A 26,416-nucleotide genomic window follows, 5' to 3' on the forward strand; every position below is an offset into this window, starting at 1 on the left:
ACCAAAAACTAGTTGGAGAAGCCTACAGAACTACTTGGGACTGCTACATTTGAATAAAAAATACTCAAGAACTTGTCGTACATACATCTATGGGTCCACCAGAGGGTTGGACAGTCCTAGATCCGGAGCTGTACACCGAGACGTGTTAGATATGGAGACTATAGTGCGGGACGGCGTGGTCTACGTGGAGGACAAGAACTAGTCTTGGATTAGAAAAGTACTTGTAGCAAATAGAGTAGAACTCACTAGTCGAATCCAACTAGTATTCTTATAAACAACCGACCTGTAACCCCGCCCTCGGCAATATAAAGCGAGGCAGGGACCCCCTCCAAATAAGTTCAATCCAATACAATACAACCAACACACGAGATGTAAGGTATTATGCTATTCAGCGGCCCGAACCTGTCTAAATTATGTGTTCGAGTTCACCTTCGAGTTTCCAATCTCGACAAGCCTCACGCATAAAACACTAACTCAGATACCCTCTTAGTAGGTTGCCAAGTCTAAACACTAACACTATCGCCGCCTTTCCGCTGAGCTCACCCAAGTGCGGGCTGCCTTCAAGCGCCTCAGCTCCCTCCCGGCTCTCGCTCCCGCCCCCTCCTCCGCGCTCTCCGCCACCGACCCCTCCACACCGCTCCCGCCGCAGCTGCTGACGTCCAAGCACAAGTCCAAAGAAGGGCGGGGGAGCCCCGCACCTGCGCCTCTCGGCGAAGGCGCGGCGCAACCTTTACGTGCCCGTGCTCAAGAGCTGCGTCGCGCTGTTCCAGGCGATGGGGTGGGGGCGGCGACGACGACCTCTGCGACGCATACCTGGAGCAGCACGCGCTGTTCCAGTCGGTCGGCGATGCGCGGCTACTCCACCGGGCGCTGCAGGCCTCGCGCGTCCACGCAATTTAAAATAAGAGGGTACTAGTTAGCCTCCTCGCAAGAGCCACGGCGAGGTTGCTAGCAGAAAGCGGGCGGGTACTATGCGTCATGGATGTTGGAGGCAATAAAGATATCAGTACTAAGAGGGGCATCAATGATGGGCATGGACGATGGTGGGAGGGTTCTACTGAAGGTCAAAATGGGGCATTCGACCGGATTTGAGCATGAGGTGGTGGCAGCGAGGGTGTGCTCGCCCGGAGCCAAGAAAGAAAGCATATGTGAACAAGATGTCAGAGCGTAAGGGAGAGGAGCAATGGTGTGCATGGACAAGAGACGCATCGGCACGATGCGTGTGGTGGAATAGTGGATTTTTTATACTAGGCGTGACCAGGTAGATAAGACTAGAGTTGAAGAAGCTCTCAACTAAAACGTATTAGAAGAGCCCTCTCCCTCTATTCGCCTCCTCAAATTCAAAAGCTACTGCACAGAGGATGAACTCGATGTCACTACAATGTATTGCACTGCGAATGGATGGGTGGGAACCCATAGGAATGAGAATGAGAAAGACTAAGCAATGTTGCATGTGACTACTGTATGGTGGCAAGGGCAAATGTGTTTCCAAAAACAAGCTAACATTATCATATCAAATATAATAAATAAGAGTCCTAATTTCTTAATGAGACTTAAAAGACTCATAATTTCTTAATGAGAGTATGTTGTAAGCATCTTCTGATTTTTATAAGACATGAATGTTGTTCACCGCCACGGAAAAATATATGTTATTCCTTTTTTGCAATCGGTTGTCTAGACGAGCAAAAGAAAAATCACTTTAAACATCATATCACGTGGGATAACATCGAATAGAATGGTTTCATTAGGTAAACTTTCCTTACATGAATGTTCATAATACTCGTGATCTGTTTGAAACTTTATAGCGGAAATACGTCATTGTTGTGCGTCATTCTCTAGTATAAAAGGGGCATAGTGGGTTTGCGTTCGCGTTTTTGTAGAGGAGGCCACAAAGAGAAGTATAGTTGTCTTAACCTTGTCTGCCTCTCTAATAATCCTTTGTGTATCGCGAGGGATTTAGAAGCCCTCATGTCAAATCCGCTGGCATCTAACTCTCTTCAATTTTTGGCTATGCCCCTCTTGGAGTGGTACTTGGCTATTGGCTCAATCCGACCATTTCTTATGATGATGAGGCAGGGAAACTCAACTATAATTCAATCGTCCTTTGAAGGATTCAGATTGAGGGTGATGTGTGTCGGTAAGTTATATAGGATTTGCAACTATTGTTTCTTTTTTCGTTCGAGTTCTCCATACCGTTGCTTGAACAATTTTTTGTAACTTATCTCAGCAACCAGATAGACATAGCTATTCATTTTTCTCCATATACACTTTGTGCATGCACCAACATTGATAGGGGTCATCCATATCCAGGTTCATCTCTATGTTATCTGCTCCATGATAAAAGATTTGCAAGCAAGGGAGCACCGCCTATCTCATGTATTCAGCCAAACGGAAAAAGATAAGTTGGTCTGGTTTGTCTTGTTATATTTGTTCGAGTGACATTTCTTTCACTTAGCATGGCAAATAACTAATCTTACTAGCTTAACTATCATGATCGTCAAATTTTAATTTACTCTTTTTATCTAGTAGACAACCCATCTTCCTTTTTATACGGATATGATCGACAATCCATCTTTATTTGATGTATTAGTGATAGGTCGGTGCATTGTACCACCACAATGCATGTAAGTTTTATGGCAGCCCACTTCCACGAGTTACTCAAGGCAGTGACTCATCCTGAAAAAACCAAAAAACCTTATCTTGCTAACAGTATCTGGCTAGGCTTCCACGCATAGCACTAGGATCCGATGGGATATGAAAAGGCAGCTTTAGTGAGCACAAGAGTCACACAAGTATCTACAACTCATCCAGGTCATCATACATAGCTACAAGAGAACATGCAGAAACAAAAGAAGGTAACTTTGTTCATGAAAATACAACATACATAGCGGATTTATGTATAACATCAGAAGCAACCGATGAAATGTCCATTTTTATTTCACAAAGAAACAAACGATCCAATAGTCACATCCTTTCCATCCTAAAAGTATAGTATAACTTTTCGGCACGATATATGACAAATAGGTGTTAGGTCTTGCTGAGAGAGAGCATCGCATCATCGAGAGTATACTTGGTAAGTAACAACAACCCGTGTGTAGGAAGTGGAAAATCACAGGTGGCGCGCCGAAAAGCTACTCTGAAGTCTAAATTAAATTTAATCGAGGGAAGCAAGCATCGCATCGGTGGCTTTGGAGCAGCATGGCAATTGGCAAGCGGTTGTCCATGGCGTTGCCCCCGTGTTGATGAGCACGCCCATCACGTCGGGGGTGGGCCCGCGCACGGCTTTTCGTGCGCTTAACCCCTCCCTTCATCAGAGTTTTCGCAGGCTAATCCCGATCCGCCCACCTGCAGCGCCGGCGCGGGTCCACCGCGTCAGCCACCTGTAACGCAGCGCGGGTAGACCGCGGCAGGGAAAAAGGCGCGCGGGCCTAAAACGTGTCAAGGGGCCTCACGTTTTCCGTAAATAGGGTTCACGTTTCACACCATCGCCACCCTCGTCTCGTCGAGCACCCGACCCGACGTGGCTAAGGCTGAGCTGTGGGGCCGCGGGAAATGTGGTCCTACCCGTCAGTGACGTGCACACGTAATCAAGCTCGTCCGCCTCGGGTGGGCGCACGGGTCACGTGGCGTCACGAGCCCCTCCTGAATGGCTCTCTCCCGATCCCGGCAGCTCCTGTGACACGTGGCCAGCACGTGCTCACGCGGAGGCTGGTTCTGGCTCCCGGCTGCAGCTGGAGCCCGAGCCCGAGCCGAGGAGGAGGAAGGGGTTCACGTGAAGTGAAGGGGTCCGGCCCGCTGCTGCTGGATCCTATGTGCAGTGCAGTGCAAGGTGGTGGTGCACCGACGGGGAATGCGCCTTCACCACCGGTTCCAAACTCCCCTTTAGTACTGGTTGTGCAACCGGTATTGCTATATCAATATTAAAAAAGTTCTTTAGTACCGGGTGAAATAATTGATACTAAATTAGCTGCCACGTCAAGCGTGGCCGAGACCTTTTTCCTTTTCTTTTCTTTTCTTTCTTTTCTCATTTTCCTTTTCTGCCATGTCACACGCCCGCGCCTCCAGGCCGCCGCTCCAGGCCTCCAAGTGCCCCGATCCGATCCATAGTAGGGGTAGCGGCAGCGGCCCCTCGCGGGCAGCCTGGTGGTAGCTCCTCGTCGGAGGCGAGGGCGTGCAGGCCTCCGAAGTGGAGACCAACAGCGTGCACCCAGCGGCTCGAAGGCTGGGGCAGCATGGCTAGGGCGTGGAGAGCGGCGGCGCGGCCAACAACGAGATAGTGCCTGGCCGGGGGGGGAGACAGTGCGTGGCCGGTAGGGAGAGGAGGGTGGAGAGATAAGGATAAGGCGTAGGGTGGGGGGATAAGGGAGAGAGATCAGGAGTCGAAGAGAGCCTCATAGTACCGGGTGGAGGCTTCACCCGGTACTAAAGGTCACCTATTAGTACCGGGTGGAGGTAGTATAGGGTGGAGCCTCCACCTGGTACTAAAGACCCTCAGACACATTGCCTCCACCCGGTACTAAAGGTCCTCAGACACATTGCCTCCACCCGGTACTAATGGGTGACCTTTAGTATCGGTTGGAGCCCCCAATCGGTACTAAAGGGGGTTATGGAGGGCTCTTGAGGAACTAGTCGTTAGACTTGGTATGAGCACATATTAATATCGGGTCAAAAATTAACCGGTACTACGGGCTACGATGAAGGATCAATGCTCAGTTTTATAATAATGATGGAAAGAGGGCATGTGCTTATCCGGCCGGCCAAGGGACCCCCGGGGACCCGAGGGACTCGTGGCCGCGGATCGCCACGCCAAAGGGAAGTCAGCGGCAAACACAGTGATTTTTGCTCCATGTAATATAAAAACTGATTCACACCTTTCTTTTTAAGGGACAATACCTTACACGTATATACCTGTAGTTTAAATAGGTTACCTTCCTTATCACTGCCCCAGCTCATTTTAATTGTGTTCGACTTCGGACATCGTATAAACAACGTAGAAAGTCGATGATTTAGAAACCAAATACCAAAGAAATTATGATCTAGAACAAACCTGGTGACATATTATCTCAAATCCGCTATAATTTTGATCTATAATCACTCCCGCTAGCTCTTTATATAACCAATTCAATCCAAGAGCTTCAATATCCAAGCGAAAGATAGATGATATACATGTATGTTTTGTACGTGTCATTTCAGTTATACACGTGTAGCAAATTGCAGGGTTTTCACATCTCAAGAAAGTAAATAAAATGGCATACACTACAAAAACCATGTTCGAAATATAATGATGAAAAACATTTCCTCTGTGATATAGTTGTTTGATTAGGAGATGGTATAGTGGGCATGTTGTACCAGCTATGAGTGTAAGTGTCGTTGTCAACCAAGGTATAGTAGCTTCCGAGCTTTTCATTTCGCTACAGATGATTTTGCACAGACTATATATGGTTTATTGGATGTTAAGATGAGCTATTTTTTTTCTCCAATCTAAATCAATACATATACATATGTTCTGTTTGGCATTAACGGTAAGCAGGGAAAGGGATCACGAGGAGACTAGCGGTGGGGTAACTTATTTCATTTTTCTAGGCACCTGCACGTACATCGCTCCTGGTAACTATGGATCACATCTTAACATAGCTTGGTAACAAAGTCATGTTGCGACCTGATAAATAAACTGCAACCATCCCAGTATGTCGTCGAGTTCTAGCTTGTTCAATCAATAATATAAAAAGCTTTATTAATAACTTGATGTAAAAGAAATTTGTTACGTGCCGTGCCATCCAAACAGGATCGGAGCCGGAGCCGGAGCCGAGGGGGTGTCGGCTTGGCTCGGATCCCCCGCCCGGCAAGCAGAAAAAGGGGCGGAGGCGAGGCGAGGCTCCTCTTCCTCCTCCATCCCATCCCATTTCTCTCTCGCAGTCGCAGGGTCGCAGCAGGAGGGGAGCCCCCACCAGGACCTCACCGAAATCCCCTCGCGCACCAGACAATTCCTCCAGCCACCGCTACACTCACGCCGCGCCCTCCACCACCGCCACCCGGAGGAGCTGCTCCCTCCGCACGCACACCGGACCTCGGCTTCGCGCGGGAAGAGATCCGGGCGGGCCCCGTGGCTCGGATTCGCCCGTCCTGACCGCGCTGGATTCCGCGGCCTCGGCCTCGATTCGGCCGCAGGGCTACCAATCTGGTGAGCAAGCGACTCGATGCTCTGCTCTCCCTCCCGTTTCTTCCTTTTAATTCACTCTAATTTCATTTTAATTGCCGCAACTCTCACTGCCTTGCCTGCCCGCCCGTTGTATGGAATGCGATTGTGATTACTGCTCTACTCGTAGCTTCGGTCAGATTGTGGATTCGCGTGCCACGGAGGGTTAGAGAGTTGATTGATTAGGCAGGAACCGCCTTGCTCCGATGGAGGATGGGTGTGATCGAAATCACTAGCATTTGTCTATGCCCTTCCTTGTGTGCTTGGCATCCAACTACACTCTTCACAGCATGTTGGGTCAGATTTGGATTAGAATTCCTTCCGTCGGTCATGCACCACCGTTGCACCTTCGACGCATCCTGAGAAGATCAAGTGTCGAGGTAGTCAAAGTATACTGCTAGCAGACGTTTTTTTTTTTTTTGCTCTTTCACTGGGTTATTACATTTTTTTACCATTTCATCACCACGCCCTTGGTAGTATGCCATATATTTTACATGCTCTGCTGATTTTCATATTATATATACTCTTATAGATAGATAGTGTCACCCTTGTCATAACAAGCTAATCACATGTATGTATCTACTGTCCTAGATTAGCAAAATCCCTTTTTTTTACTTAGTCCTCTCAATGGAACTTGCACTGGGCACTGGTTGAATTTCTAAAAGTGTAAGTTTGGAAGTGTGTCGACTACCAAGTGTGCTTACCACTTTGGATGTAGTTCAGCGTGCCTTTCTAGCTAGACGGCGACTGCATCTGCGTTGTTTTACCTTTTTCCCATAAATACGATGTGGTTTTCTTTCTATATTTGCCTGAAACTCCTATTTTATGTACATATAAATATTTGGCTTACCCTATTGTTGTGGGAGTTACCTTCCCCAACTGCACTGCTTTGTCCTGACGTTGTCCATTTTGAGTAGGTATTATGGTCATGAAGATGGAGATCGAGGACGACGGCGCCGTTGGAGGAACTGGCACATGGACAGAGGAGGACCGTGCTCTCGGCGCTGCTGTCCTCGGAACAGATGCCTTTGCATATCTAACAAAAGGGGGTGGTGCCATATCTGAGGGTCTTGTTGCGACATCTTTGCCAGATGACTTGCAAAACAAACTCCAAGAGCTTGTTGACTCAGAGGGCCCTGGAACTGGTTGGAATTATGCCATCTTCTGGCAGCTCTCACGCACAAAATCTGGTGATCTCGTCCTTGGATGGGGGGATGGCTCCTGCCGTGAGCCTCGGGATGGAGAGGTGGGAGCTGCTGGTTCTGCAGGCAGTGATGATACCAAGCAGCGGATGCGCAAGCGTGTGCTGCAGAGGTTGCATATAGCATTTGGGGTTGCGGATGAGGAGGATTATGCCCCTGGTATTGATCAGGTGACAGATACTGAGATGTTCTTCCTAGCATCTATGTACTTTGCGTTCCCGCGTCGTGCTGGTGGCCCCGGCCAAGCATTTGCAGCAGGCATCCCCCTCTGGATTCCCAATACTGAGCGCAAGGTATTCCCAGCCAACTACTGTTACCGGGGGTTCCTTGCGAACGCGGCGGGCTTCAGGACTATTGTGTTGGTGCCGTTTGAGAGTGGTGTTCTCGAACTGGGCTCAATGCAGCACATAGCTGAGAGTTCTGATACTATCCAGAACATACGGTCTGTGTTTGCTGGGGCAAGCACTAATAAGGCTGCAGTTCAGAGACATGAGGGAAATGACCCTACTCCTCCAGAAAGGTCGCCTGGTTTGGCGAAGATTTTTGGGAAGGATCTGAACCTTGGCCGGCCATCAGCAGTGCCAGCGATTGGTGGCGTATCTAAGGTAGATGAAAGGTCATGGGAACAGAGGAGTGCTGCTGCTGGGACCTCATTGCTTCCCAATGTCCAGAAAGGATTGCAGAATTTCACTTGGAGTCAGGCTCGGGGCCTGAATTCTCATCAGCAGAAGTTTGGCAATGGTGTGCTGATTGTGAGCAATGAAGCGGCACACCGCAACAATGGAGCGGCCGACAGCCCTAGTCCGAGTCAGTTTCAGCTTCAAAAGGCGCCTCAGCTTCAGAAACTGCAGCTCCAGAAATTGCCGCATATTCAGAAGACACCACAGCTTGTGACCCAGCAGCCGCTGCAGCCACAGGTTCCTAGGCAAATTGATTTTAGTGCTGGGAGCAGTTCCAAGTCTGGTGTGTTGGTTACAAGAGCAGCTGTCCTGGATGGGGAGAGTGCAGAGGTGGATGGCTTGTGTAAAGAAGAAGGGCCGCCTCCTGTTATAGAGGACCGGCGGCCAAGGAAGAGGGGAAGAAAGCCTGCAAACGGGAGGGAAGAACCACTTAACCATGTTGAGGCTGAGCGACAGCGGAGGGAGAAGCTCAACCAGCGGTTCTACGCGCTCAGAGCAGTTGTGCCAAACATATCAAAAATGGACAAGGCGTCCCTGCTGGGCGACGCGATAACTTACATCACTGACCTCCAGAAGAAGCTGAAAGAGATGGAGACGGAGAGAGAAAGGCTTTTGGAGTCCGGTATGGTGGATCCGAGAGAGCGAGCGCCTAGGCCGGAGGTGGACATCCAGGTGGTGCAGGACGAGGTTCTTGTTCGAGTGATGTCTCCTATGGAGAGCCATCCAGTCAAGAAAGTCTTCCAAGCGTTCGAGGAGGCAGAAGTCCGTGTAGGTGAGTCAAAGGTGACGGGCAACAACAACGGGACAGTGGTGCATTCTTTCATCATCAAGTGCCCTGGCACCGAGCAGCAGACGAGGGAGAAAGTGATCACGGCAATGTCTCGCGCGATGAGCAGTTGAGCAGGGCGTAGGATCAGGTCGGTGCGGTAGGGGGTGGTGGTTTTACTGTGTTGGTTGCGAACAAGCAGCAGCAGCCCTTGACATGTCCCATTGTCGATAGGAGGAGAGTTGTAGGTGGAGAAAGGGAAGCTCAGATTCTGACTAGCGGTGCAGGAAGAAAAAAAAAAGGCTCTGCCGCGGTATGGTAGGTTTCTTGTGGAGGTCCTTGTAGTTTTTTGTTCTTTTTTTTTTTTGTGGGGGGCGGGGGGCGGGGATGGGAATGGAATGGAATGGATGGATACTGTGTTCCTAGTGTAAGGTTGATGATGCAGCAGAACAATAAACAGCAGTAAATGTTTTCCTTCTTCTTCTCATGTATGGGTTGGAAATTCTACATGCATTTTTGTTAGCCATGTGTCAGTTCATAGTTGAGGTTGAGTGCTAGAAGCGCCACGAATGAGATGCATGAGCCGGAGTCCGGGAACAGTAGCGGTAAGCTGCTAGCGTCAAAGCTCAGTTGGGAAATCAGGTTGTGAATGAAGGTGCAGAGCTTTGTTCAGGAGGGGGAGGTTCTGTCAGCGAGAGTACGACTTCGGCCGATGCAGTTTGAGATGGATGCTCTCAAATCGAGATTCTTTGGTTTGGTGCATGCTTAGGTCATTATTGTCAGGGTTTTATTTTCAAATCGTTACATGATTTTTATTGATGAATGGAACAATGCCTCAGATGTACAATTTTATTTTATGATTTTTTATAGACTACTAGTTATAGACTTTGATTGCGATACAGTGGGAATCGTCGATGACATTTGAATACTATGTTTCGTAGTTTCTATATTTTCTCTTAAATTTGATGACGGAGAATAGATGATCCACCCCCAGCCCCTCGTGCGGGGAGGAGGAGTGGGCCCAACCCACCGCCAACGCAACGTTCCTCTCCGCACCGCAGAAGGGACACCTCTTCGTCTCGCTCGTCTCGTCTCGCCCTCGCATCAAATCCTTCCTCCTCTCCGCCGCCGCCGCCACCTCCGCCTCCCCAACGCGAGCAAGGTAACCCAACCATCACTCCGGCTCTTTAGCTGCGGTTGTTGCCTGATTGTCCTCGATTGGCGGGGGAGGGAATTGTAAGCCATAGGCTTACGATTCGGCGCTCCACCCCCCATTGATGCCCACCGATGGGATTGGGGCTTTTTTTTTCCTTTTTCCTCCAAGTTGATATCATAGCCAACTAAAACTGTTCTCGCTCATTTATTCCTTTCCTTCACGTATATATCATGTATGCACCCCCAGGATACATAAACAAAAGGAACCATGGATGCCCACAGTTTTTACTACGATGATTATCTTCAAGAGAACATCCTGTTACGTGGAGGCGAACGGGTCGTACGGGCAAGTGCTGGGGAGATTCTGGCTGGTGTGGACCTCGAGATCGCCTTCGGCCTCGAGAAGCTCCTAAACCTGGAGATGCTGGTCATGGAGATCGCTCGCCGTGCCGCTGACATCGAGCCTCTCATGCGGGACCCTCAGTCCATTTCTGCCGAGTCGATTGACAAGGCTTTCGAATTCGATGTCCTGTATGGCATTGTAGACTCCGAAGCCAATGAGTTGGAGAAGCTAGTTGGTTCTATCCGAACGGATATTGCAAATGCTGAAAGCAAGGTTTCGGAGGAAGGACCAGGGACCAGGGTCAAGGACAAGCTGCATGCCGCAACAGATTCCCTGAAGCAGATGCAGGAGCTCATCTCTACTATTAGAAGGGAGTCCGCGACCTTTGAGAAAACCATACAACCTTCACACGATAAGCAGGGTATGCCGAAACCATACGTTTTGGATCCTACCACTCCAATTGTGATGGTTGATTGAATGCATTTCCTAACTGCTGCAATTTTACAGGAAATAGCGAGGACGTGGGATATGAAAATGGTCACATGTCACCTCACACTGCTATGCAGTCCAAGGATAAGAGACATGTTCTGCAGATGTTACAACAGTCTATAGCAAATGAATTAGATCTTCAAAAGAAGATATTCGATTCGCAGTCTGCTGTGGAAGATCTCAAAATGAAGATGCATTACGCAGAACAAGAATCTTATTTCTTGGAGGAATCCATCGAATCTCTTTATGAAAGAATGTTCACAGCAGAAAATGCTTCCCAATTGTTTCTTGGAACTTCAAAGGAACTCATTGGTAAAATTACTACCATCCAGGTCTCTTTAAGCGCTTCAGTTCACAAGGAAGATGATCTTAAATCAAAGTTGGAGGAAAGCTTGATGAAATTAAACGCCAACCAAAGCACTAGGGAGATATTGCCTGGAGACAATGACAACAATACCAGTCAGGAGGCTGTGGAGATACAGGTGTTATCACCTCCTGAATTCTTGACTTTGCGGAATAAGGTTCGGCAGCTGGAGGAATGGTTGAGGGACTCTGGCTCTCATCCGCAGTGGTCACTGCTATCAAGAGGGGCAACTGAAGAAGAGCAGAGTACGGCGCAGTCTGAGATAAGCACATTTGGGAATATTATCAGTGATCTTAAACTTGCCATTTCCAATGCAGAAAGTAGAACACAAAAGGCTGAAACAAGGTGTACACAGCTCAATCAAACTAATGTTCAGCTTACTGGGGAGCTGAACTCTCTTAAAGTTCAGGGGTCAGATAGGGCTGGCTTATTGGAGACAAAACTGAAGGAATCAGACACTCAATTGGAGCATGCAAGAGCATCAGTTGATGCTATTGTTGAACAACAGGGAATGCTAAGATCTTCAATGTCTGATATGGAACAGATGATTGAAGATCTGAAGGAAAAGTATTTGAAAGCTGAAACCAGGGCTGAGAATGCTGAGTCCAAATGTTCATTGTTGACAGACACTAATTTAGAGCTTAGTGAAGAGCTGTCGTTTCTGAGAGGTCGAGTAGAAAGTCTAGAAAACTCATTGCATCAAGCCAACCAACTGAAGGTGTCCACTGCAAAAGACATTGGTAGTAAAACTAAAATTATCACTGACTTGGTTGCAAAACTTGCCTTGGAAAGAGAACGGCTTCATGTACAGGTACTTGCGTTCTTATTCAGGATAGTTTATTATATCACTTCTTTTCTGCTGTGTATTGGTGTATGTAGATGTTATAGAAAGCAGCTTTACGGATATTTTGGGTTGTTGCTTTGAATCTTGACTTTGTGTACTGAATGAGTTACACTACACACTACTCAGTCTCTCCAGGTTGCTTGTGTGAAAAACACAAACATGGAAAGGATAGAAGTTGAATGATGCTATAATGTTCCTAATGTGTTTGGTATGAAATCATTATAGGTCAGACTGAACCAAACGGTTGGCATATAACAATTGTTTTCACTTTATTTCATCTAATGCAGAAGAAAAATAATTAGTTGCCATCTTATGAATTGAATTATGGTTGATATGTAGCCGTGCAATCATATCCTATTGTTCTCCAGCATCTGTTTCACTTTGACGCCCATTTCCTTCTCTTTTGCTCTGAAATTTTTCCTGCTGATTTCCTAACCTTTTGGCATAAGATATTGCAATGGACCTTTAAATTTTGTTGGGTATTGAATTGCATCCTCTATAGTTTATGCTGTGGCGATATCTAGCATGAGAATCGGTGTAAATATCTTAGGCAGTTTTTTAACCCCTCCCTGATTTCTGTGCGGTACAGATTGTTACACTGACAAAAAAGAACAGTATGTTAGCTCAAAAATGCAAAGAAAATGTTGACAAAGCTTCGTTGAGCAAAGAAGCTACTGATGTTGCCAAAGGTGAAATCAGGCCCAGTAAAGCTCTGGAGGAAGCGGCTCTAACTTCTTCACCAACACAAACCAAGGTTGGTTCCACTTCAACTCGAAGTGTATTATTTTTGTTACGGAACATGTCGAAGCTGCGAATGTCTTGTGTTTTCGCACTGCTATTGGGAAATAAACATTTATTTGGTGCATCTGAATTTGGCAAATAATAATAATAACAATAATTTATCTCCTTGTTGGTGTATCACCTACCCTAACTGCCTTGCTTGTCTATGTATTGAATTAATTAAAGGTGATACCAACTGGTAACTCTCCCCAAGAAGAGGTCGAAATCGATGAGGTGACTCCACTGGAAGGTGAATCTCGTGCCGAGAGCACACTCGAGACAGTGCGGTGTATTGAGCCGAAGCTGCTAAACTGGAAGTACATTTTGGCTGCAGTGCTGGCCTTGGTTGCTGTCATCCTCGTGTACCAGCTGTACCAATCTGACGATGGAGTTCAACAATTGTTCAGGCGATTTGTAGGGTAGGAGTATATATTACTAGTTAGATAGAATAAAACATGAGGTTGAGGTATCTTGTAATAATAATATATTGATCGTTTCTCGATTGTTGGGGAGGCAATTTTGGTAGTGCTGTAACTGTTGCGACTTGCAAAGTGTTGAAGCTTTAATAGATGATGACCTCACACTCTGTAGCATTATATAGCTCTCCTTTTATACCATGGCTACGGATTACTTCATATCAGGCATGTCTCTCAAAGTTGCCCAACCCTAGCTGACGCTGGCACATCCAGATCCAGCCAGGGAATCTCATTGTTTTGGGAATCGCCAGATCCTATTTATTGGGATTGGGTTGTATGCACGTCAGGATGGAAAGATGCGGCCAGTTAACAGGGGCGGCGACGATCTCACAAGAAGCTCGGATGAGGAGCAGCAGATTGGTTATCATCTCACAAGCTCCAACAAGATGCAAAAGACCTGCGAGGAAGAGACCGACGGCTGCTTCAGGTATTGAGGACTGCTTCGATGATCAGGATCCCTGTGTCGTTCATTCATTCATTCATTACTTGTTTTACCTATTCATTCATTCATTTACGACCGCTGTGGTAGTTCTGTGTTCTTCAATCGCATAATTCTTGCTTTTGCTTTATTGTCATCTTAGATTCAAGTGCGCGATGCATCCAATACTGTTGCCACAGGGTTCTTGGAACAAGATTATGTAAGTTGTGGAATCACTCTTGTCAATGTCAAACAATCCCTTGATGTTCGTGTGATTCATCTTCATGATGAGGTGAAAATTCTACCTGGCAGTAACCTAGTAGGCATAGAGCTTACTGGAGTCTGGCAAACAATTGCCCGCAAGAGGAATCGTGACTAAAGATTCATTCACTTCTGAAGATGGCATAGACCTTTCGTGCTCCAATTGTGTTGTGTCTAAGGTATGCTGTTGGTGTCTGTCTTAGTTCTCTATGTGGTTGTGCTGTAAATAATTAGCTGCATCATGATATAAGTGGTTCTTTTTGTGCTAGGCTGGTGATGGTGGCCCACCTTTTGATGGTGATGGGAAGTTTGTTGGAATGAACCTTGTTTTGGGTAATACAAGAGGCCCATTCATGCAAAGGAGCATCGCTATTGAAAAATTGGAGCAGTTTGAGAATACTATCCAATTGCTTGCAAGCAGGATATCTCGGTATGTCTTGTGTATTTCCAGAATATATCAGCCGTGGCTTATTCAATGTGTTCACTGTTTCTGTGTGGTGGTAGCTGTTAGCCATGGGAGGAGGATGCCCAATTTATTGTTGTTTTTTTATTTTTGCATTTGTTATTTCTTTGAAAGTTTTGAATGTTTATCACTCATTGACTACTTGATTTCCTTTTTCGGTTTAACGTTGAAGTCAGCATTCTTGTCTAATTGAAAGAAACTAAAATTTCATTCAGGCTAAAATATAGAAAATGGAACTTGAATCTGTAACATCTCACATAGCATGCATCTATGATCTAGTCATATTTCCTGTCTTCTGTGCAATTATTTTCATAACAGTGTTTCAGAGATTCATGTTTTGGCCATGTTATTTGTATTCTTTTGTGGATTATAATGATTTCACTATGTTCTGCTGCAGGGTTAGAAGAATTAGTGCACCTAGGTTTAAACTTCTACATGGTGAGCACATAACATTTTCTTATCATTATACTCTTTGAGACCACCAAGTATATAACCTTTCAAAGGAATAATATTTGTAGTCCGTCACAAGTAGTACAAGTTTAGTTTATTCTTCTTATCATTGTATTCTCATGACAAGGATACTACTGCAGGGTCAAGTGCTAATCCGTTAACCTTAATATATTATTTCATGATGCGTTCAACCAAAGTGACCCATCCTTGCATGCAGAGGTTTAGATGAGTCGAATTTATCATGACTATTATATCAATGATAGCATATGACCTGTGCTTGTTGAACTAGGGAATCAACATTCTAAACAGGAAGATTATCTAGACTCCTTGGGCTACCCGAAGCGATCAATATCTGCGGTTGATTGTAAGTCAAATATTTTGATTTTATTGACTTCCTGAATGTAGCACTTTTGTCAAAGGTCAGGCACTAACTACTTTTGAACATGTATCTTCAACCAGGTGGCATGGTTTTGGTTAATTCTTTTGAAGAGACTTTTGGTGACACATATGATTCTAGTAAAGGTGTCTGGGGTGCACTCTGTGAAACAATCTCGAAAGATTTATCTCAAAGTGTTGTCTCCCTTGCTTCATACAATGGTGAGTTAACAGTAGCATGCCCTTCGCTTTCCCGTATTTGTATGCGGCCATGAATAATTAATAATCAAAATTTATGCAGGAGAAACAAGGTTTTTTGCTTGTTCAGGCATAATTACAAAATGGAATGGATGCACCACTATTCTGACTTCAGCGAGCTTGGTTAGAAATCGTCGTGATGAAAGCAAGATCCATGAAAACCTCAGGGTTGGTGCTCTTATTCGTGTGTACTAGTTGTCCCTTTAAGATATTGCTTAACTCTCACTGTCATTTGCAGATTGATGTGTTGCTTTCAGACAAACAGCACACTGAAGGGACATTGCAACATTGCCACTTGCACTATAATGTCGCTATTGTCAGTTTCAAGGCAAACACTTCTGTAGCAGCAGATATTTATAGTCCAAGGTCATATAGGTATTCCGGCGAAGTGGTAGCGGTCGGGCGTGTCTTTGAATCAGGCATGTTAATGGCGACAAGAGAGGATCACTGACTCGACGGCGTTCGGAGAGAAGATTTGATTGCATTAATTTGGTTTACTCCAGTTGTGAGATCACTAAGGTACACTGCTCAATTTTCTTGCGTTTTACATGGTGCAAGTGGTGTGTAGTTTTCGTGCCTTCTACATGCTGCAAGCAATAATAGTTATTCTTGTTGTTGTTGTTGTTAGGCTGGGATTGGAGGACCTCTTGTTAATTTTGATGGGAAATTTGTTGGTACGAACTTCTATGATGTGAAAGAAGGAACTCCGTACCTACCACAATCCAGCATTCTTGAAGTTCTGGATTATTTCGAGAAGAAAAGGTATTTGGTTATTTTCCTGGTTTTGTAATTGCTTGCATGTGAAATGTTTGCATGTTCTGAGAAGAAGTTTCGTCTTAATAATCTGTTCTTTCTTTTGATGTTGGATAGGATTGTTGCTGAAGCTGATGATGATGGTTTTATAAATAGGTACGTTTTTTGTTTCAGTCATCTTGGGGGAAAGACAGCTCTTGTTTGATTTCATCTCTAGTCTACATAGCTTTGAACTGAAGACCTTGATTGTTGTCGTTGACAGGTGGCCTGTGCCCAAGCCATTTTGGCGCCATCTCGATGAGCATCATCAGAATGAGGACAAAGAAGGGCACAGTTGATGTACATGTACCCGGGAGCTCTTTGGCCAAGCTGATCGACCACCAATAGATATCCCAGTCAAGCCGTCTCCATTCTCTAGCAAGTGTTTTTTCGTTCCCAGAACAGTAGTGAACCTGTTGTTTGAGAAGCTTGTAAAAAAAGTGAAAAGAGCAATTGGCCGAACACATACCTCAAAATGCGTTGTGTTGCGCTCTCGATTGGTCTTTGCCCTCCCTACAGATATAATTATGATCGATTTTCTGTGGCTATTTGTAGGCACTAGGATTTGTAGGTACGATGGTATCCTGAAGACATCTCCCCTGCTGATGAAACAACATTCAGTTGCCGAGTTGCGTGAAGATGCTTGGGGAAGCTGAACAGCAAGTTGGAGGAATGAGCCCAAAAGCCAGGTGATGATCTTCTGCGATCAGTGGCGTCAAGATGCCTGTATATATAGTGCTGGTCCTGAACCATAGCTAAAGCACATCAATCCTGTAAGCATCCAGGGCGAAATTTCAGACACACCAACTCCACTAGACTGTAAGAAGATTCAGTTACTTGAAAACAGAATTACATTTTACAGGCATTGTGTTTCAGAATCCGAACAGCAAAACTGGTAAACGGGACAAAGCACAAGGTATCAATAAAGCCAAGGCAGAGTGGCAGCTGACATTAACGCTGTTCACACGTTCTTGAGCTTCTTCATCTTGGACGGTGGCCATCTTCCCTTCTTCCTGAGCTTCCTCTTGCGGACAAGCCGCTTGCGGCGCTGCCTCAGTTTCTTGGCGAGCTTCATCCGCGCCCTCTGCTCCATGATCATCTTCTGCTTCGACTCGAGCGGCATTTCCTCGATCTTAGTCACCGGTTTCGGCTCTTCTGGCTGCTCCGCGCCAGCCTCACCTCCCTCTGCGGCGGCATGGACAAGAACCAGCCTCTTCTCGGCCAAAGAGGCACAAGTAGCAGTCACATTCAGAGGGCTCTGTAGGAACGGGAGGCTCTTACATCGCAGCCTTGGGGCTGCAACAACAGTAATAACAAAAGGCAAACCACTTAATAGGATCCAGTGCACACTATTTCACATATATTAATTCCGAGCTCACAGGTGCCTACTGGAGTCACAGTATATGCAATGCAATAGTTAGTGGCAAATTCAGTGTGCTTCCTATATCACTAGATTAACAAGGCAGAGGGGGAAAATGTGAACACATACTCAAACTATAGCAAGTACTAAGCCTAGTGTGCATTTGCGCTCTGTTGTGTTGCTTCTTAAATGTTAATTGGGATGGTGTTTCAAAAGAAAACAAAACTTAACTAGTGTTAAATAAAGCAGGAACGGAGCAAAATTTGCAGTTGTAGTGATCATTTGAATCAATTGCTGCTCTAGCACATTGGGAGCGTAGCACACTGCAGGTCCGAAGAAATTGCTCCATAATAAGTGTTGGAAGAAATTCCCTAACGAGCCAGCAGCATCTCAGAGGCGCAGAAACGCCCGGGGCTCGACCGAAACGCTTAAACCTCGCCGCCAAGGTTCGCTGCAGGGGGACTGCAGCTGGTAACGCACGCATAACAACCCATCCCAAGAACCGACCCCAACCAGCATATAGGGGGCGTTGGACTCGAACAAGATGCTGGGGATCGAGGATGCGCGTCAGCGGAGCTTACCGGGGCAGGATGCATTGGCGGCGGCGGAGAGACCTCGGGAGCAGCGTGGAGCGGAGGGGGAGGAGAGGAAGGAGACGGTCGGGGAGAGGAGGAGCGCCATGGGTGGTGTTGCCTTCTTGGCCCCTGATGGAGCTGTCGGGAGGGATAGATAATACACCAATAACCAACCGGATAAGCCTCTGAGTTGAGTGGGCTGCTGAGTTGCTGGGCCGGGAAGTCATGGAAATAATCCCGGCCCAAGGAGAAATGTGTGTTCAGTTACACTAGACACTACACACCCACTTCACAAATTTGCTGAATCAGAGTAAACAGAAACTGAACCTGCTACAACAGTTTCGTTCATAAAAAAAAAACCTGTCTTATTTCATCCACACTGCACAGGCACAGCTACTAATTTGACAGACTAGTCAAAGGATAAAAATGTAGAGAATACATCATGACTGGAACGATCAGTGGAAACATCATGTTAATCAGACACTCATGTGCAACATCATTCTTCTTCTTCTTTTTTGGAAAAGATATGCAACATCATTCCGGGCTGAGCTTGTGACAGTGTATACAGAGCATCCGCTACACTTACATTCACCGTTACCATTACAAAAGTACACATATATATACAAAGTTGTGCACGGCTTACATGGTATTGATGCGCACCAGGTTTTCGTCCACGACATGCTGATGCTGTACAAACATTCTCAGTACGTCTCCACACCAGTAGACTTGCAGTCGACATCAAACCACACCTCGTTGACACGGCCGATGAAGCGGAATGGGCTACTGTACTGTGCAATCGAGTAGGCGTTCTTGCTAGGGTAGTTTGTGGAGTTTACCCAGGGCGACCGACTCAAGCTCATGGCAAGCTTCTCAGCTTCCTCAACCACGTTCTTGTCCCGTGCATAGCCTGAGAAGCTCCTCACGGCAATGCAATGGCTTGGCCATCTGTCTGGGTGGAGGTTCAGTTCCGGGAGAGGAACAGGAGGGGAAGCCTGGAACTTTGCTGGTAGGTAGAGCCGGACGAAGTAGGCTGAAGAGTGCAAGGGCCCTGCACCTGGAACCACACTTGTAAGGACAGGGGCGGTCATTCTGATCCGGGAAGAGTTGAGGTTTGCGCCCATCAGGTATTGGAACAATCTGGCAGCCAGCAACAACATAAAAAGATTTAGAGCTTGTTGGATCTATCTATCTAATAAAGCAGATTGAGCACAGGCAACCTAAACAAATGTTTTTTGACGTAAATACAGCAAGGGAGGCCCCCGCTGTGTAGGATTTTATTGAAACCAAAAGAACTAAAAAGGAAACTGTACAAACTGCCAAAGCAGTGAGAGAGGAGAGGGCTATACACAACTAAAAAAACCAAAAGATCAAAACCAGAGGAAAGAGCTGATAGTCTAACCTAAACAAATGTAAATGGCAAGGGCATTAAGAACAAAGTAATGAATGCAATTGGTTATTAAAGATATGCTGCAATAGGATGTACAGAAGATGACCCAGCAGAGGACATCAATATACCATATCCTTGTGGACAATAATATCGACATCAATATCCTTGTGGACAGTGATATCATTAACTGAGGCTCAGATGCTGCTGATAGATGTTAAGGCTATAAGCATTAAATATCAACTGATATCGATTCAGAATTCATGAATTAGCAGAGTTGCGGAATCACTAGTTGGAATTTTGCAACACCTAGTAGGGAAGTGCCATAATAATACTCCAGTAAAGACAATTGATTTGGCACTAGGAAGCCTTAGGATTATTACTTCTTTCAAAAATCAAAGGTTGCCAACTTATTCAGTGAGTAATTTGCCTAATATAAGATGAATCTATCAAATGGTCTTCATTTCAGTCCAGAAGGTCATAAAACGGATTATGCTTTAATTTCAGAGATCTATAATTTTGCAATTGGTCATGATTCATGAACATCAATGGAGGGGTTCTCGAATAAGCATATGTATATCTTTACTCAAATTGGTTCACGGGACAATTAGAAGAATCTAGCTAAGCTTGCCAGGAAGAGGTTTCACCCAAAAAATCTACCAGCAGCTCAGATACGAAGTTTTAACTGAAATTACTATGCTCAAGATGACATACTTGCAAGTCTCATCTGATTGAACTACCACACAAGTGCATCCTGATAAAAAGAACAAGAGCACACCAACCCTCTAAGTTTGCCCCCTCAAGTTCAACTAAAAAACATCCATTTCTTGCATCTCTATCCATTCCTGCACAATAACCGGCAGGCGCACTGACAGGCTCAATCGATCGATCCGGCTAGCCGATCTGCTACCGGCCGGATCAAGATCCTGGGTGGGAAGCGAGAAACAGTTACCGGTGGAAGCCGAGCTTGGTGGCGACGTGGAAGGAGGGGATGTCGGGGGTAGGGGCGGACATCCAGACGGTGTCGTGGTAGAGCCGCACCTCGAAGTCCGACTCCGCGTGCACCTTCGTGTACTGCGGCGTCTCAGCGCCGCCGGCAGCCGGCAGCAGTAGCGCGACGAGGAGGAGGGGCAGCGAGAGCGCCATCAGATTCTGCTTCGCCGTGGTGGTTATCGTCGTCGCCGACGGCTCAACTGCTTGCTTCCTTGGGCAGACCGGCAAGCAAGGGCAGTGGTAAAATACGCCTAGAAGGAAATATGCATAGGTCAACAAAAACAGATAGGAGAAAAAAAAAACAGATAGGAGAGCTCTTGACAGGGAGTAACTTGCAAGGAAAATTTGATAATTTTTTTTAAAAAAATCAATTTATATTAATCCTTGGAACATTTGTAAGACACAAAAATATTATAAATAAACTCGTGAAAATATAAAATGTATAATCTTTCTAGCAGCAGAGATCATAGTTTAGTATAACTTGAGTTTGCATACTAAACTTTTGTTATTTTAGCTGTGTTCATATTATCTTTTATTCTTCTTATGGTTTAATGGCCGCTCGTGTAATTATGCTTCATTTAGCGAGATCTATCAACTAAGAAAATAAAGCGGACAATAAACTACTTAACACTAGGATAAATTGGATTTTTAGCTTCATCACCTTTAGTACCAGTGAGATATAGGTATATCCGATTGTATCTACAGCCATTCATCACTTTTAGACTGTTTGTATAAAGATTAAATTTGAGTTAGTGTTGTTCTAAAATTTAAAACCATTTCAAACTCAACATCGTATCTATATGTGTTATATATATTTGTAGGCGTAATACAAACATATGCTGATAGCTCACTCACATATCTACTCAATGTTACACACCCTACACGTATTTAGAATCACTCGTTACAAGTAGGTGGATACTTGCACCTGTAGGAGGATTGCTTGACCAGTGACCCTTCAAAATATTTTCAAACTATGTGCACGTCTTATTTCAGTTGTGATCACGCAAGAAAAATAGTATTAAATTATTTTAAAACAAATCTAGCATGGTGCGTTAAATACCAACTGGTCACATGGCTATTAAGAGCAGCAACTATGTATATTCGCTAAGATAAAGTTCACGAAGGACATGTCACCAAGGTAGAGTTCGGACTATTTTGATCTAGCATGAAGCATCCCTTGCCACTAGTACCTAGCTGAATAAAAGAAGAGTTTTGCTAAACATCTGTTGATGGATTTTGAGGAGAAATTTGTCGAATTTATTACCGTTGGACACACTTTGAGATTCCTGTGGCCTTATTGTTCTTGGCGAGCTCCTCTTCTTCTCTGGCAATGGCTAACTCCGGCGAACTCGGTTTGGGTGAGGGTTCGGGGTTTTTGGATTTTGGATGTTTTTTTGACTTCCTGACTGTAGAGAGATGCTTGGGAGGCCGCCGGCATACCGGAGGAGGCGGGCGGAGAGCGAGACGACGGGGGCGCCGCCGGCCGCGGTGGTGGAGGATGGTTGTTCGGCGGAGCTTGCTGCGGGGCATTCGATTTAGCCGCATTAGTGAGGGAGCAGTCGTGTGGGCGGCGGATCTAGCGGTAATGGCGCCGCTGGAGCCGGGCTGGGTGGAGGAGGAGGCGTGGGAGCACGTCTCAAAGCCAACAACTGTAGATCATAAGGCAGATTTTCATGATCCAATCTGTCGTTAGATATCTAGAGGGTCCATAAAAGAATCACCATTCCAACTTTTATCCTCACTCTCTCACCGGTCCCAACCAACCACTTGCTTCAAAAAATATATTGTGTATAGCACCTGGTGCAAAAATCAGCACCAGTTACTCTCCAGCATCCTTTGATCCACTGTGAAGCACCGTAAAAATTATTTTCTCAATTCTCGAAGCATCTAAAAACACCAAATCGAGCCCTAGTTCAAGCATCCTTCAACCAAACACATCCAAACTTCTTCCCCTTCCAACCTCTTCCTAGTCGGTAGCCCACCAAACGTGCAAACTAATCTCAAATCTAGCCCTCCGTACCCTGCTCCCTCTCCTTCCCTCCCTCCCCTGCGACGCCGGCTCCCTCAGCCATGGCATCAAGGTGAGTTTTCCCCCCTCCGATCAGAGGCTCCCCCTCCGCCTAGCGCCGTCGCATTAGTATTCCCTTCGCCATGTTTCACCATCTCGCCGGATTCCTTTCCCTCCTCAAATTAGGCACTTCTAAATTTGATCGCTGTTTCGTCCCTAACGCCGTGCAGATTGGTGGTTACCTAGTCCTCCTTCCTGTGGCGGCTCTACTCGCGGAGGCGCGGCATGGCGTCGCCGCCGCTGCCGTCGCAGATTGTGGAGCTCAACTGCAAGGTGTGCTCCGGCTGCTATCCCGCTCTTACGGTTTGATTTGGTTACTGCTGCTGCTGCTGGTGGTGCAATGTGCTGTGAGGTTACTGCTACAGTGCTACCTAAATGGTGGTTTTGGTGGATGCGTGTCGCAGGTGATGGAGGAAAAGCTCAAGAGTCTGGGCTCTGAGGTCAACCGCCATGAAGATAACCTAAGGTTCCTCAAGTCCGAAATCAATGCCATTGAAGAGGCGTGCGTCGACCTGGCAAGTAAGTTGTTAATGTGTTCGACCCCTCAGTTGCGGTAGCTTTGTGCCATTTTGGTTATGCAAATCCTTGTCTGAGAAATGCTGCTCATATTGTAGACTTACATGATCATTTTAACCAGTGAACTTACACCATTGGTTTTGTGCCAGTTTATAATAGTTTGAAGTAATGGTAACTATGGCCTGCGATGCATGGAATTTGACCGCATGACACAGAGTTTGGTTCGAAATTGTGATATTCAGATGTACCTACCGAAATCATCTAAACTGAGTCTGGTAATCTTCAGCAATCAGCATGTCATTGACATCCTTCTTAATGGATGATGTACCAAAAATATATTAATGAGATGTAAGGCAGCATTTGCTATGTTTTACCCCTTGACTATAGAAAATTGTTAGCTTGAACGACATTATGAAAACATCATATTGGAAGTAGCCTTTCTGACCACTTTTCCTTTTGTGTAACACTATGTTTGGCTGACTGTATTGGATGGCTGTAGCACATTAGATTAAACCTGCAAGTAACATGTTAATATGTTATATCTGCATGACTCATGAAAGAAGTCAACATTCTGCAGTGCCTGTGCCTCTATAAGTGTTCTAAACCTGCAACTTTTCTCAGTTAAACTTGGGAATTATCATTCATCCGTCGCTGCCGTTGTGAATAATGATACTTCTGCTCAAGAGGCTGAAGAGCGTACTGTTCGAAGTATACTTGATCAGGACAGGACAGCAGCTGCCATTATATGCCAGCTGAAGCTCCGTTCTGAGCTAGCATCAAAGATGCCACTGATGAAAGATATCCTTGGTTTTGTGGCTACGTTGGGAAAAGTAAACAATGATAACCTCAGCAGGTACAAATTTTCTTTCTTAGTTCGGTATGAGAGTTTTAGTGCCTTAATTGATGCCAAGTTAATTGAGGTGACATGCTTGTTTTCTTAATTTTGCCGTTGTCTATTTCATTGTAATTTTATTGTAGGCTTCTCGCAGAGTACTTGGGGATGGATAATATGCTTGCTCTGGTCTGCAAGACTTATAATGGTGTTAAGGGTCTTGAGAAATACGACAAGGATGGCATCATTGATAAGAGCAGTGGCATACATGGACTGGGTCGTTCTGTAGGAAAATTGCTGAATGGAAGGTTCACTGTCTTTTGTCTTGAAAATTTGAGGTGCGTTTTTTTAATGTATTTGCAACCTTATTTTTGACCGAAGTATTTACAACCATTATTCTCTTTTAGGGCCAACTGGTTGAGAACTTTAACATTATGCATATTAAATGTTGCAGGCCATTTTCTGGTGATGTTAACATTGATGATCCGCAGAGAAAGCTTATTTTGCATAGACCAAGGTTTCCTGGTGGGGAGTCTCCTGCTGGTTTTCTGGATTTTGCAGTAAATATGATTCATCTGGACCGAGCACACTTGAGTTGCCTCACAGCCAGTGGCCATGGTCTTAGGGAAACTTTGTTTTACAGTCTGTTTTCTCATTTACAAGTTTATAAGACCAGATCTGACATACAACGTGCTCTTCCTCTGATAAATGATGGTGCTGTTTCTCTAGACGGTGGTATACTGAAACCCAATGGCTCATTCTGCCTTGGCGATAGGTATGCAATTTAGTCTTTTTGTCTCTTGATGTTGCCAATGAATCATACAGTTTTTGAGTTTTGCTGACTGTCTGTTACTTTGTAAGCCTGTATTTTTGTTTCTGTACGCATTTCACCATTTAGAGTAATTCAGTTGCATCATGAGACTTTACAAGCTCGTGCTATCAGACACTTGTTACACTTAATCACGAAATATGTGATGAATTAATGATTCGTGCAGCTTAATTTCATTTGCAGTAAACTGTAAAATCATGCTGTAATGAAAAACCTAAGTGATGATTTTTTTTTCTCTTAATCAACTATCTTTTTTTTTGAACGAAAACGGCACGAGAGTGTGCCTATTTCATTGATAAAGAGGGATAATCAACTATCTTTATGAGGTCTGAACTGTTGTTTTCTTATGTTCTAAAGAAGAATCCCAGTATTTCCTGCAGTTATCTTACTCTGTTTTGTGTACTAAATGCAGTTTGACCGTTGTTGTTGCTATCCTTCTACACCGTGTTTTCTTTATACTTTACATTCACCCAAACTAGTCAAGCTAAATTTCATTTCTTTAATAAATGACTTTTTCAGCAAAAATCTTGAAGTAAAATTTCCTGTAAGCCTTGAGGTTTCAAGTTCACCTGAAAATATCCTTGAAATGGAGGGGCAAGTTAAACTTAAGAATTGGGAGAAGGAAAGGCTTCTTGAGGATATGAAAAGAGAAGAAGATTTGCTGAAGGAAGTTAAGGAATTATACAGCAAGCAGAAGCAAGAGCTCATGGATTATCTCACTCGACCAGAGTTGACACAGGTATATTGGCAGTATCAATTTATTCCTAAAAGGATGGTACAAGTAAATATGTCTGTTATTACCCATATCTTCCTAGAAGGATGGACAACACTGAAACTCACCTGCTGTCTTGTCTCTTCTCGCAGGCACCACATGATTCGTCAACAATTCCTTCACCAGCAACTCCAGGAAGTAATCCATTTGGAGCCAAACCCTCCCACAAGCGCCGGTATTAGAAACATTTAGCGGCATCCATATTTTGTTGGCATCCTTATTTAGTTGCTCTGGAGTCATGCCTGCAGCACCAAGCAACTATTTGCCACAATCGTGGTGTTATTTTGTGGAGGATAATAGGAAGTACACTGTTAGCTGGGAGGCCTGTTTATTTGCTGTTTGTAGTAGATGGCATACCCTGCTACTTTATCCTTTTGCTAGTTCTTTGTATCTTCTCATAAGTTGAAGGGAAGATGATAGAAGATGTTCTACCTAACGAAATTGAAGAAAACAGTTGAAGGAACATGCAGATGACATGTAGTTTCTCCATTACCTTAAAGGCACTATTGGATGATGGCTGGACCTTTTGTTTCTCCTAGACATATCTGAAACATGATGTACATTTCAGATCTCGTTGGGGTTGCTAATCTGATCGTGATACTGTCTCCTTGTTTAGCATGTTTCTACAGCTGAATTGTCACCACTTGCGTGATTGAAATACTGACGACTGATTGCAAAGTACATGTGGATAAAAAATGCTGTTTCTGAATCTCGGGTGAACTTTATCAATTCCTAGGTAAACTTTCCCAGATTGCATATCGGGTTCTAATATGAA

General features: G+C 45.1%; 6 protein-coding genes across 7 annotated transcripts; 4 read left to right on the plus strand and 2 right to left on the minus strand.

The window, feature by feature from the left end:
• Window positions 1-5,877: 5,877 nt before the first annotated feature.
• LOC117857980 (transcription factor MTB1) lies at window positions 5,878-9,775 on the plus strand. 2 transcript variants are annotated; one of them, XM_034740926.2, is made up of 3 exons: window positions 5,878-6,181; window positions 6,327-6,576; window positions 7,114-9,775. In XM_034740926.2, the coding sequence occupies exon 3, from the start codon at window positions 7,119-7,121 to the stop codon at window positions 8,976-8,978; it is 1,860 nt and encodes a 619-aa protein (XP_034596817.1). In that variant the 5' UTR covers window positions 5,878-6,181; window positions 6,327-6,576; window positions 7,114-7,118; the 3' UTR covers window positions 8,979-9,775. The 2 variants fall into 2 exon arrangements, with proteins under 2 accessions (XP_034596817.1, XP_034596816.1); XM_034740925.2 differs by lacking the exon at window positions 6,327-6,576 and having other exon boundaries at window positions 5,879-6,181.
• A 79-nt stretch (window positions 9,776-9,854) lies between these two features.
• Window positions 9,855-13,415, plus strand: LOC117857979 (WPP domain-interacting tail-anchored protein 1). The gene is made up of 5 exons (XM_034740924.2): window positions 9,855-10,006; window positions 10,247-10,763; window positions 10,850-12,006; window positions 12,629-12,793; window positions 13,006-13,415. The coding sequence occupies exons 2-5, from the start codon at window positions 10,268-10,270 to the stop codon at window positions 13,240-13,242; spliced, it is 2,055 nt and encodes a 684-aa protein (XP_034596815.1). The 5' UTR covers window positions 9,855-10,006; window positions 10,247-10,267; the 3' UTR covers window positions 13,243-13,415.
• Window positions 13,416-13,564: 149 nt separating this feature from the next.
• On the plus strand, window positions 13,565-16,815 carry LOC140222954 (uncharacterized). The gene is made up of 12 exons (XM_072294170.1): window positions 13,565-13,722; window positions 13,877-13,933; window positions 14,026-14,153; window positions 14,244-14,404; window positions 14,835-14,875; window positions 15,177-15,251; window positions 15,347-15,484; window positions 15,564-15,688; window positions 15,759-16,039; window positions 16,149-16,282; window positions 16,391-16,429; window positions 16,536-16,815. Exons 4-9 carry the CDS (start codon window positions 14,292-14,294, stop codon window positions 15,969-15,971), a joined length of 705 nt encoding a protein of 234 aa, XP_072150271.1. The 5' UTR covers window positions 13,565-13,722; window positions 13,877-13,933; window positions 14,026-14,153; window positions 14,244-14,291; the 3' UTR covers window positions 15,972-16,039; window positions 16,149-16,282; window positions 16,391-16,429; window positions 16,536-16,815.
• A 310-nt stretch (window positions 16,816-17,125) lies between these two features.
• Window positions 17,126-18,414, minus strand: LOC117857986 (uncharacterized). Its single transcript, XM_034740933.2, has 2 exons — window positions 18,254-18,414; window positions 17,126-17,608 (listed from the first exon to the last, which is right to left on the minus strand). The coding sequence occupies exons 1-2, from the start codon at window positions 18,351-18,353 to the stop codon at window positions 17,274-17,276; spliced, it is 435 nt and encodes a 144-aa protein (XP_034596824.1). The 5' UTR covers window positions 18,354-18,414; the 3' UTR covers window positions 17,126-17,273.
• Window positions 18,415-18,736: 322 nt separating this feature from the next.
• Window positions 18,737-20,879, minus strand: LOC117857984 (uncharacterized). The gene is made up of 2 exons (XM_034740931.2): window positions 20,584-20,879; window positions 18,737-19,384 (listed from the first exon to the last, which is right to left on the minus strand). Exons 1-2 carry the CDS (start codon window positions 20,775-20,777, stop codon window positions 18,949-18,951), a joined length of 630 nt encoding a protein of 209 aa, XP_034596822.2. The 5' UTR covers window positions 20,778-20,879; the 3' UTR covers window positions 18,737-18,948.
• A 1,613-nt stretch (window positions 20,880-22,492) lies between these two features.
• Window positions 22,493-26,256, plus strand: LOC117857981 (protein DEFECTIVE IN MERISTEM SILENCING 3). The gene is made up of 8 exons (XM_034740927.2): window positions 22,493-22,705; window positions 22,863-22,965; window positions 23,097-23,211; window positions 23,830-24,061; window positions 24,187-24,378; window positions 24,495-24,815; window positions 25,389-25,608; window positions 25,734-26,256. Exons 2-8 carry the CDS (start codon window positions 22,918-22,920, stop codon window positions 25,821-25,823), a joined length of 1,218 nt encoding a protein of 405 aa, XP_034596818.1. The 5' UTR covers window positions 22,493-22,705; window positions 22,863-22,917; the 3' UTR covers window positions 25,824-26,256.
• Window positions 26,257-26,416: the final 160 nt, after the last annotated feature.

Source organism: Setaria viridis, chromosome 5 (genome assembly GCF_005286985.2).
Source record: "Setaria viridis chromosome 5, Setaria_viridis_v4.0, whole genome shotgun sequence".
In the NCBI taxonomy this organism is placed as follows: Eukaryota; Viridiplantae; Streptophyta; class Magnoliopsida; order Poales; family Poaceae; genus Setaria; species Setaria viridis.